A 12,624-nucleotide genomic window follows, 5' to 3' on the forward strand; every position below is an offset into this window, starting at 1 on the left:
TCCAACCATTCTGGAGAGCAATTTGGAACTATGCCCAAAGGGCTACAAAAATGTGCATACCCTTTGACCCAGCAATATCGCTACTAGGACTATATCCCCAAGAGATCATAAAAATGGGAAAGGGTCCCACATGTACAAAAATATTTATAGCAGCACTCTATGTAGTTGCCAAAAACTGGAAGTCAAGGGGATGTCCATCAATTGGGGAATGGCTGAATAAATTATGGTATATGAATGTAATGGAGTACTATTGTGCCATAAGAAATGATGAACAAGAAGACTTCAGAGAGGCCTGGAAGGACTTATATGACCTGATGCTGAGTGAAAGGAGCAGAACCAGGAGAACTTTATGCACAGCAACAACCACAGTGTGTGAGAGTTTTTTCTGGTAGACTTAGATTTTTGTAATAACACAAGAACTTCTGAAAAAAAAAAAAAAATCCCAATGGTGGACCTCAAGGCAAAATGCCTTCCACACTCAGAGAGAGAAATATGGAAGTCACTCACATAATGTAGCAGATCATGTTTGTGTATGTGTATCTGTTTGTGTATCATGTTCTGATTTGTTATACGGATTCTTTCATTTATCTTAGTCTGACTACATAGCATGTCTATAGTGAAAATATACTCAATAGGAAAGTATATGTAGAATCTATACAGAATTGTATGCAGTCGTGGGGAGGGAGGGAGGTAGTGGGGGGTGGGTGGGGAGGGATAAAATCGCAATTGTATGGCAGTGATTGTTAAACATTAAAAAAAAAAAAAAAAAAGAAAATGAATGTTAAAAGTTAAATAAAAAAAAAAAAGAATGATCCACATACAAGCAGAATAAAAATTAATCATGTTTGCAAAAAGCTTTCTTTACAAAAACCTCAGAAGGTATTATCAAATGACATAACCTATAAAATATGCTTTTCAAATCTTAAAGAACTACATCTATGTTAGTTATTATTATTGTTTATGGATTTTAAGAAAAAATTTTACTCAGCAATATAAAATGGAGCTTTAAAGGCTCTCATCAAGACATTTCTCTCTTCCATAAATATTTTTGAAGACTTTACAACAGAAATGACAACAGAGGTAACTGTTCAACAATCTGCTAATATCTATTTATCAAAGGTGTTCATGAGTGTCATGGAAGATGTCAAGCATAAATTCCAAATGGAAAAAAAAGTTCACTGTTAACGATGTGGTTCTCCAAATTGTCCTATATGCAAATGATAGTATACAACTGCACTGAAAACTACCATTATACCGTAGTAAAATTTTTGGTACTGTAATTGAGGTTTTTCTAATGACCTATATATGAAAAACAAAGTGGATGAGAAATGCATACTATCTAATACATACCTTCATGGAGGTATAAGTTGGTTACTATAGGATGAAACTTGAGAATTTAAAGTAAAGAAGCAGAAATGAACAAGGTGTGGATCAGTGAAGTGATGGACCCAAGTACAATCAATGGTAAATGTAGAGGAGTAGTGGCAAATAAGTATGGTGACAGAGTGGAGTTGGTTGCATTCTTTCTCATACAATTGATCTAAAATCTTTACTGAACTTATTATTTTTAGTCTGCACCACTTCTTTAACATTATTAACATAATTTCTCCTTCTTGCTCCCATCCTACAATTATATTAATTCTATAGGACTCCCGCTACCACCTCCCTAAGGATAAAATTCACACTTCTGACTTTCTTCAGGATGGCTTATTCTAGACAGAGCTTCTAAAATTTAAGGCTTGTCTTAATTTCTTTCTCCACGAACTGAATCACCATATCCCCAATCATGCAGCTTCCAAACTTAAGACTCATCTTTTAACATCTCTCTCTTCCTTAATCCCCATACCTAGTAGTCAGCATGTCTTATTGATTCCTCACTATGACATTCATCTGTTACCTGCCTCATTATTTCCACTGCCTGGTTCTGACCTACATCACCTCTTTCATAGACTATCACAGGAGGCAAATTCAACTCAATAACTTTTTAACAATAAAGAGTTGTCCTAAAATGGAATGGTCTGATTTTAGAGATATTATTCTTCCTTCACTGGAAGTCCTAGGCTGGAATAGCACATATCAGAGATTTGTAGAGAGACTCAAGCTCTGGGTTAGCAGAGATGAGATGACTTTTGAGGTTCTATCTATTTCTGATATTTTCATTCTAAAATCTTCTAATTGGTCTCTTGATTTTAAGCTTTCTTCTCCAATCTAGCATATATGATATCCCTGCCAAACTAACCCTCCTAGGCACAAAACTGATCAAATGTTTGTGTTCAAAAACCTTCAAGGGCTCTCTAATGAAAAAAGTGCAAACTCCTTAAAGGCTTTTATCATTTATCTCTAAAAATCTTATCTCCCAGTACTCACATTCATGTACTCCAGCCAAACAAATTTATTCATCAGTTTCCTCCTACTTCTTGCATACATGCTTTGGTTCACACTAATTCTCTGTCTAGAATGCCCTTCCTCTTCCCATTCCCATTCTTTTTGGTCCAAATCCTACCCATCCTTGCAGGCTAAGTCTTAATGTTACTTTCTCTATAAAATCTTCTTTGGTCTTCCCAAGAAGAGGTAATTTTTCTACCTAATGAGCTCACAAAAGTACTTTCCACTATACCTGCGATACTTATATTACCACTATCTGTGAGATAGATGTGGGACAGCTAGGTGGTACGGTGGAGAAAGCACTGGGCTTACAGTCAGAAAGACCTGAGTTCAAATCCAGTCTCACAAACTTCCTAGCTGAGTGACTTTGGGCAAGTCACTTAACCTGTTTTTCACTGGAAACAGAAATGCCAAACCACTCCAGTATCTTTGTCAAGAAAACCCTATACACAGAGCTCCATGGGTTGACAGAGTTATAAAGAGTAGAACACAACTGAAATGAATAAACACCACCACCACTATTTGCATACCAATTAATTCTACTGCTAGAATGTCAGCTTCTGATGATCAGAGCTGATCAATGCTTATCTTTGCATTTCCCATAGCAACCACCACATTTTCTTGCAAACAGCAAGAATACAACCAATTTTTTTGAATTAAGACAATGCTCTCAGTAAAAATAAGTTCTCTTTCTATCATCACCAAATGTACTTAATATTCATCCTACAGAAGTAGGGAGAGATTGTTCTCTCATTTAGCAATTGCTTGTGAAGCAAAAATCTGAGAAGACTGTAGCTATGAAAAAAAGAATTGTTAACTAGTCTAAAAGAAAGTGACTCATGACAGTGACCTTACTGAGATCTATGTTTATAATGACACTTATCTAAGAAATTAAAACTGAATCCCAATTAACAAGTACTATGCACAAGTAAACATTTTTAACACTTGCTTCTAAATGGTAACAATGTTAAAACTTGCAGTAACAATGCTCCTGTTTCAGTTATGTCCGATTCTTCATGAATCCATTTCAGGTTTCCTAGGCAAAGATACTGGAGTGGTTTACCATTTCCTTTTCCAGCTCATTTTACAGATAAAGAAATTGAGGCAAATAAGGTTAAATGACTTGCCCAGGGTCACACAGCTAGAAAGTGTCTCAAGCTACATCTGAACTCAGGTCTTCCTGATTTCAAGACCAGTGCTCTATCCACTGTGCCACCCAGCTGTCAATGCTACCAATTTATAAAGGTGACAGCAGAAAATTGTAACACAACACACAATGCCTTTGGCTTTCCACTATGCCCCTGCACAAAAGTCTACCTCTGACATTCCTAATTTTGTTGCTATTGCACTCCATCCAGGAAGCTGGCAGATTCAAACTGGGAAGGATGGAGACAATTCCGGTTCACTCCATTCTTCAGTCCCATGCCCCCATTTTAAAGAGGAGGGAACTGAGGCCCAGAAATACTAAGTAAACTGGTGAAGATCACAGAGGTCAGGTCAAAGGCAGATGATCGGAGCCTACATCTTTTGATTTCAGAGTCAGAAAAGTTTCCTTCTGTTTGTTCTGTTTCTTCATAAATTCAGTAAAGTTGGAGTATGGGAGAAGTTTCTTCATCTCCAGTTTGCACTAAGTTAATGGCACAACCTTATATTCACCCCACACATAAGGCACAGTAGATGGTAGGGAGGACAAAGGGTAATATAAGGAGAAAGAGGATCTATGAAAAGAGATAATGGCAGTGAAGGAATAATATTTTTATTTTCCTTAGATTTTATAAAATTCTCACCACTATAAAAACAGGTCAAAATTAAGAAAATTCTAACTAAAACTTAAGAGCTATTATATAACAAGTCAGTGTCTGCCTAACTTCTCATGATAATCCTTTTTCTGCTCTCATTTTGATACTTACTTTCCTCTTTATCCTTTACTTCTCATTACCCACTTCTGCCCCAACACCAAAAAGAAAATAAGCATCAGTGTTACCCTAACTGTGCTCCTGTATAACTTGCATGAGTAACAAAGATTCTATAATTCTAATCATAATATAAATGATCACTGAAAAAATACTACAGAATGAAAGTGTTAGAACCCTTTATATCTTGCATAAGTATGATTAATTGAAAAATGATGATTTTAAAAATACATTCTCCTCAGTTTAATGTTCAGTGAAATACCAATGAAATATTAAAAAATTATGCTTTTCAATCTTGAGAAGAAAAATCCCAGTAAGTAAATGTGGCTTACCTATCAATCTCTTCAAGTTTTTCATCTATCATAGGACCCATCTGTTGACAGACATCTGTAAATATAAGACCTCCTGTAAATCTTTAAATATGACCAAGTCAAACAAGTTTTCAACCTGTTTTGTTACAATTATAGACCACACAGTACATGCAGAATTAAGCCTGTCTTCCAATTTTATTTGAAAGAAAGGATTGCAGAAGACCTAATTAATTTTTATGTTCCTCCAATATCTATACATGACACAAAAGCTAGGCCAGAATTAAAATTAAAATGTCACCACCTTGTAATTTAATTGGAGTTACTAATTGGACTAAAAGATTGTAAAACTGGAGTCATCCCAAAGCCTTAAAAATACCTTGGAAGCCATTTTATCTAAATAAAATGAAGAAACCTGATTCACACTGCAAAAAATGCATAATCATGAAGACAACCTTGCATAGATGAGCTACAAAAGTCCTTTATTGTCATATTTATGAAATAAACTGATTATTTGAACTATTTCACATTTTTCCAATAACTGAAACAATGTTCTATTACTCATTAGCAAATTTCTAGCTACTGGAAAAACTGCCCAGTTACATATACCTTAAAGATTTTTTCCCCAAAGGAAAATCAAAAAAGCCACAAAATATCATATGCCAAAACCGTAAAATGTAATTTATCTCAAACTCATTATCCTCCCTCCTCTACCCCTCAAAAAGTTTTCTAAGATTGTTTACTAAGGTGCACATGAAGTTTTCCTAGGGAAAATTATAGAACTCTCAAATGAATCATGTTCCTCTTTGATCTTCAAGTTTCTGACTGAAGAAGGACTAAAATTTCTCAAGACTACCTTGTTCACTTAGGTCTCTTTTTTCTCTACCTTTTATAACTTCAAATCTCTCCAGGTAACTTTATTGGAAGGTCAAAGAGCAAGTATAAGTTAGTCCTTCTTCTTGAATATGTTCATATATGATGGTAACTTCAGAGTGATGCTGGTATTACTATCCTGCCCTACTGTGATCATCCTCATCCTTGAAAAGTAACACATCTCTAGCAGCACACATAAGCCAGAAGAAACAAGAAACCACAACACTCAATATTACATGACCACTTTTTCTCAAGCTAAATGTTTTTTCCAATATTCATTAAATACCTTCTAAGTCCAGCAGATCTTGGGAATCTGGCTTTGAATCTGTAGGATCAATACTCTGAAGCATCTGCAGTGCTTTATCCATCTTATCCTTAAAAACAGAAAAAAGATGCTTAGAGTAAAGAGAATTTTCACCTTGGGGAATAGAAAAATACCTCTCTCCCAACATTGTCAAGCAACAGAAAACACTATATAAAAAGAGTGATGATTAAAAGGGTTCTACCTCATCTATATGAACTGGTTCAGGCTCTGATTTTCTAATTTCTTCTGCGGCATCATCAATTACATTTGTTCTGTCCACAGCTGCTACAAGAAGATGAATCAAATTTTAATTTCCTCAACATTAATTCTGGCATGATATTCATTAATTTAGTAATATAAAAACTTTCTAAAAGTAGAAACCAAATAAATATTATATTTCCCAATCAATGCTGCTTAACATACACATTAAATAAATTAACACTTACATGGGAAATTATTTGAATACTTCTTCTAAAATTGACAACGCTTCAATATTTAGCCCTTCTCAATCAATCCCTCTTACTTCTAGTGCCTTCTCTCTGTTAATTATCTCCTATTTATCTGTATATAGCTTGTCTGTAGGTATTTGTTTGCTTGTTGTCTCCACCACCGGACTGTAAACTCCTTGAGGACAGGGATTGTCTTTTGCCTTTCTTTGTATCCCCAGAACTTATTAGCACAATGCGTGGCACATAACAGGAGACTAATAAACGCTTACTGACTGATAAAGTATCAAGCACCTACGAGAGTTGGGGGGTGGGAGAGAAAGCAAGTATGTACAAAGACATATGCAGCGCAAAGTAAAGAAACACACACAAAAAGTAATTAAATACAATGTAGTTGAGGAGGGTGAAAATGAGCAGTTAGGCAATCAAGAAAGGCTTCATATAGCAGATGTTGCCTGGACTGCACCTTAAAAGGAAAATTCCTCTGTGAGGCAGAGTAAGTGCATTCCAGGCATGGCAAAGAGAGCGTAGTACTGCATATGACAAACAGAATGAAGTCCAGTTTGTCTAGATGGAAGAGTAAGAGATGGAAAATGAGGCTGGAAAAAGAAGAAGGGATCAGTCTGTGTAAGAACTTGAATGTTGAACAGAGGAGTTCATATTTCATCTGAAAGCAAAGGGGAATTCACTGGAGTTGGCTGAGAAGAGTCACATGATCATCAGGTCTGCACTTAGAGAAAATTATTGAAGGGGAAAGGAGGGTCTGGTAAAGGTTTTTTAAACTTGAAGACTTGGGAGTGTTTGAAGACATCAGGAAGGCAGCTCGTTAATAGTGAGAGGCTGAAGATTCAAAAGAGTAGGGAAAATCAAGACTTTTCTTAATATCCACAACTCTATAAAGTGTGGCAAGGCAAAAGTTAAAAAATTAACTCATACAAATTATCTAGGAGAAAAAACTCAATTTGTGCACAATAAATACACTGTTTAAATAATATTTAATATATTGATTTAGGGTTTATATCTGTCTACTTCTAAAAAAAGTCTGAAAAACTATCATTACTAAGTTTTATATATATGTCTTATTATATTATATAATACTCCTCTATACAATTAAATCCTGATATAAATACCTTTACAATGAAAAATTCTATGTAATTTTCAATTCCTGACATATATACTTTTTAAAAATTAATGCCCTAACAAAATTCTAATACAACTAAACAGCTAGGGTAGTCTTTTGTGAACTCACTGTAACAGGATATATTCCATAAAGAAGAATTTAGAGGTCTATATACTATGTCTGTTGCATCCATAGACCCCAGATACGTTTACCTTTCAGAACACAGTAGTGGCTCTCTTTCATCTTGTTCCCAGGTTTAAGAGAGGGTTCAAAAGAGGCCTACTATGTAAGCTGCAACTTTTGATGAGCTGCTTTTCCCATCCCAATTTTTACTGACAAAGCCAAAATGGGAGCATGAAAGAAGCAAAGACTGGAAAGAATAAAGTACTCAGAGAAGCACCCATTTCTCTTTTCCTTAAAGGAAAGTATGGATTTCTAGAATTAGCTCCTAACTCATTCATATTTAATGTGCTTCCTTCATATACAAAAAGACTATTACTGACAAGCAGCAGCATGCAGTCCAAATTGTTTATTCCAATACTGGTGACAGATTATCTATCCATATTCTCTTATTTGGCCACCCTTATAATAACTGCCACACGTTTGTAGAATGGCTGGCAGAGTTTACTGGGGAGAAAGTGAAGGAAGGGATGGTCTGCCACTATTGTTCGAAGGAAATGAATTAGCAACTACAACCACACACATTGAAACAAGGGTTTTAGTTTCATCTATAACACTGTCTCATCCAATACAAATACCACAAGTTTACCAATCTCTCTTGATTCTTCCTAATACAGTCATAGAGGCATAAGAAATAAAATCAACAATCTTTCTATTTTCTAAAATAAATTATAACTTGCCCTAGGTAATTAGGTATTTCCATGACCAATTTAAATATATGGATGATCACATAGCGGTTTTAGGCCCAATTCTCAAATTAAATCTTAATTACAAGACTTATTTTAAAGATACCATTGGCAGGGAAAGATGTTAAAACTGAGCCAGGATAGTAGCAATTCCTGGATGATAAATGGAACAAATTTTAATGTCTGAAATGTAAGATTTAAAAGATATCAAAAACTAATTTACTTTATAATCAAAACTAGAGTATACAATTATAAACAAAATATTACATTTAATTTTCTATAACATTTAACTTACCTATCTCAGATTCTATGTTTAAATTAGGTGATACAAAATTTGATGGAAAAAGTCCTACTCCCCTATGATTTTCTCCTTTCCACCAATTGGCATCACTGAAGATAAAAAAGTAAAAATAAAGAATGTCATTAGTGCTTTACCCTAACTATGCATATCAACAATAAGCAGAATTGAAACAATATAGGTATAAAAAACCTATTGGAAATATTGGTTCACATACTATGATATTAGATTTAGTGGATACTGTTAAAGATGCACCAACTTTTAATATGCTAAAAAAGAATTTTGCCAAAAAAAGAAAATCCTAAAGATACCCCTTTCCCCAAATGAATCTTCCCTTGTAACAGAGGAAAATTTGAACAAAATCCAAATAAGCAAAAACACTGCCCTGATAGTTTATACAACATTCCACATTCTGTAGGTCTTCCCTACCCCCTTTTTTTTGTGAGTTTGAGTAATCTTTGAAATTAATCTGGGTTAAGCAGTTATTTTTGAAGAGAGGTAATTTTAAAAGGTCAAGCAGATGTTGTATAAGAAGTTATTCGATTTTTATTTTCAAGATTCAGTTGAAACTTCCTCAAGAATGTGGCAATGACTTGAATATATCATTCAACAGGTATGAACATTAAAATATAGTACCTATTTTGAATGACCCTGTATGCTAAATAAGAGAACATTATAACAAGGGACTAAAAATGATCAAGTTGTGAAGGAAATAAATTTTACATTCAAAGATAGCTCACACAAAGTTATTCCCCAGCTCAAAACTACTAACAAATCGAATCCAAATTCCTTACTAAGGCATTTAGAGCCTTCAAACCTCCAGCCTCACCCCTACCTTCCAATCTTGTCTCTCAGTGCACCTCACCCATATAGATCTCTCCCATTTGGCCAGACTAGCTTACTCCCTATTTCCTGTCTCTAATGTGCTGTTATTCTGTCAAAATTCAACCCATTCTTAAAAGTAGATCAAGAACTACTTCTTTCCCAAGTTTTATTTTTCCTAATCTCCTCAAACAAATATTATTGTATGCACCTCAGAACCCCAACATCACTTTATTTATACTTCTCTTACAGTAATTCCTTATAGTTATTGAGGACTATTGGTATGTTTACTCATAGGACCATAAATTTTGGGCAAGAAGGGAAATTACAGGTCATTGAATACATCTCCCTCATTTGACATACAGGAAATTTAAGGCCCAGAAAAGGCAAGGCAAAGTGCCATGCAAAAGGTCACACTGACAGTTAACTGGCAGAACCTAGAACTGACTACAAATTCAATGTTCTCTCCTACTATACTAAATCCCTTGAAGGCAAGAATTATTTAATAATCATATCCACCAGTGTCTAACATAAAATCTTCCATGTAATAGGTACTCAAGCCATTATAATTCTTATATCTACCCATTTATAAAAATACCAGGCTAGCCCATTTAAGCTAGTTCATTTACAATAATTACTGAAAACATTACAATCTCTTTTCACTAATGTTATCAGATAAAATCATGTTCCTACTAAAATTAATCTTCTAAAAAAGCAAAAGTAAGCAATGTAATTTGTTCCAGTATCAATCAATTTCTCTATCTAAACTTCCTTTCCTGAAGTTTTCTGCCAAGTAATTCCCAACACAGACAAGCTGGTACAGTAAATATCTTTGTGCTTATGTGGCCACAAATAATACTTCATATTTACATTATGCTTTTTCATCCAACATCTAAAATGTTTCATTGGTTTTTAAAAGAGAAACAACATTTATTTTTGCCTCTCTTTATGGACGGAAACTGAAAGAGAGAGGTTACAATTTGCTAAAAGGTTACATCAAAATTCAGAGAACTGAAAACCTAAGATTCCTGACTTGCAAAAACTTCCAAAAAATTCAAAATTAAAAGGATTTAAAACATACCTGTCATCCAAAACAATAATAATTTCACCACGTTTAAAGGTGAGTTCATTGTCCTCAACTGCTTCAAAATCATACAAGGCTCTGACTTTTTTAGAAACCTTATGATTATTCAACTGGATTTCTGCAGATGGATATAAGGATTTCGTTTCTGTGTGCTGCTGCTTCTGCTCTTGCAAAGACAATTCAATAGCTGGTTTGGAAAACATAAAATAAAAAACAACAATTAACTTTCTGTAATTAACTAAATTGCAACAGAAGTTAAAAATATAAACTAGGTGGTTTCACAGACCTTTTAATATTTAACAGGAATCATGCTAACTAACAATGAAGTTATCATTCTGATAGAGAAAGTGCTAGAAACTTCCCTTGGAAATAAATTTTTTGATGATTACTGGCTTGTGTTTAACAACCAAGGTCCACATCTTTAAAAATACAAGATGGATTTTGTTACTGTGAGTCTGGTTAATTTTCCATACAATACAAATCAATAAACAAGTCCCACAGCTAAAGATTGTTACTCACTTTTGCCAGAAATAAAGTGTGGATGGTGATGAAATCAGGAAAATGGTGATAAGATAAAGACATTGATATAATATGTATACTGGAATACAAAGAGGCAAAATGTAAGCCATCTGAAGGTAGAGCATCAAATAATGAAATCCAACATTACTATGAGTATAATGGGACTAATTTTTTTCCAAGTTATTTCTCTTCTCAGATCTTTTTGCATTTTTAGGTCTATGTGCAGCTTTATTTTAATTGCCATTTTATAGATTTTTAGATCTGAAGGAGACCCTAGAAAACAATACGTCTAACCCTTTCTTTTTTACAGATGAGAAAACTGAGGCACAGAGAGGTTAGTCACTTGGCTAGCATCACACAGTGATCATGTGTCTGAGGTAGAATTTGAACCCGGCTCTTCCTGACTCTAAATCCATAACCTTATTCATGCTGCCTCTCAAAGAAAGCACCTGAACAGGGATTTAAAATTGTAAAACACTAAAAATTTAATAAAGAATCACACACTCTTACTAATTTACCTTTAGCTATATCTTCATCTTCTTTGCTTTTGTTGGATGATGTACCATTCTTGGCAGCATTAGAAACTGTCTATACAGAAAAGGGCAAAATAAACAAGGCTACTTTTAAAATAAAAATTAAAGATCCATAAATTACTTGCAAACACTGATTTTTTCAAGTTTGCCATTCATAATCACCTTTTTCTTTACAAATGAAATTCTTGACAATGACTGTTATTTTCCAGGATAATTCTAAAACATGATCAATAATGCTTTTGTTGTTTAAGCCACTTTCAATCACATCAACTCCTTATGACCCCATTTGAGTTTTCTTGGAAAAGATACTGGAATGCTTTACTATTTCTTTCTCTGGCTCATTTTACAGATGAGAAAACTAGGTTAAACTGGCTTGCCCAAGGTCACACAGTTAGTGTCTAAGGCCAAATCTGAACTCATGAAGATGAGCCTCCCGGGTTCCAAACTCAGTGTTCTATCTCTACTGTGCCACCTAGTTGCCCACAATAATTCTAATTAGAGCCATTACAAGCTCTAATTTCCTAGAGGGAAGAAACTTTGTATTATACTGTTTTGAGTGTGTCTCCATCAATACCTAGTGTGCTTTGCATGAAGTAAGCATTCAGAATGTATCCTGGTGGTAAGACTAGAGAGGAAAGAATATAGGATCCCTAGAAAAAGGTCCATCGATGACACAGTGGACAGTCTCAGAATGAATAAGAAAAAATAAAAAACAGGTACAACAGGCAGAAACCAGTTTGTTGGAACCACTTGGCTAAAAGCAAACAACCCTGTAAATTCTAACAGCTCTTAGGGACTCATTGTACAATAATTCAGGTTCATAAAGATGGTTCTAAGTTATTTTGAAAAAGATTCAGTTATGTTCTCTTTAAGAAGACAAAAAAAGTCATGCATTTTTTAGAAGATTCTTATCTTAAATGATTAAAATAAACAAGTTTCTAGTCTTAATGAGGTAAAGCTTCTGTGATCTGAAAAATTCAAGCATGTGAAATACCTCATGACACAGTATCTATAATTATATTTTTGTGATCAACTGTTTTCTAAATTCTAAAATTCCTCTGACATTAACCTCTAGAACTTTCATCTCTGTCTCTCTAACCTCCTTTCTTCTATGCCTGTCTGTTTACTCTTACACATCAAGCTCCTCTATCCT

General features: G+C 34.4%; 1 protein-coding gene across 4 annotated transcripts in view; it reads right to left on the reverse strand.

The window, feature by feature from the left end:
* STAM2 (signal transducing adaptor molecule 2) overlaps window positions 1-12,624 on the reverse strand; it is a 49,017-nt gene that overhangs the window by 14,914 nt on the left and 21,479 nt on the right. For 3 of the 4 annotated variants that reach the window (XM_072611958.1, XM_072611961.1, XM_072611960.1), the window contains exons 6-11: window positions 11,457-11,526; window positions 10,417-10,606; window positions 8,511-8,605; window positions 5,986-6,068; window positions 5,766-5,853; window positions 4,631-4,685 (exon numbers count right to left, since the gene is read on the reverse strand). In XM_072611958.1, the coding sequence (XP_072468059.1) occupies window positions 4,631-4,685; window positions 5,766-5,853; window positions 5,986-6,068; window positions 8,511-8,605; window positions 10,417-10,606; window positions 11,457-11,526 (581 nt within the window). The remainder of the gene's footprint in view (window positions 1-4,630; window positions 4,686-5,765; window positions 5,854-5,985; window positions 6,069-8,510; window positions 8,606-10,416; window positions 10,607-11,456; window positions 11,527-12,624) is intronic. The other variant, XM_072611959.1, reaches the window with a different exon arrangement.

Source organism: Notamacropus eugenii, chromosome 5, assembly GCF_028372415.1.
Source record: "Notamacropus eugenii isolate mMacEug1 chromosome 5, mMacEug1.pri_v2, whole genome shotgun sequence".
NCBI classification, from domain to species: domain Eukaryota; kingdom Metazoa; phylum Chordata; class Mammalia; order Diprotodontia; family Macropodidae; genus Notamacropus; species Notamacropus eugenii.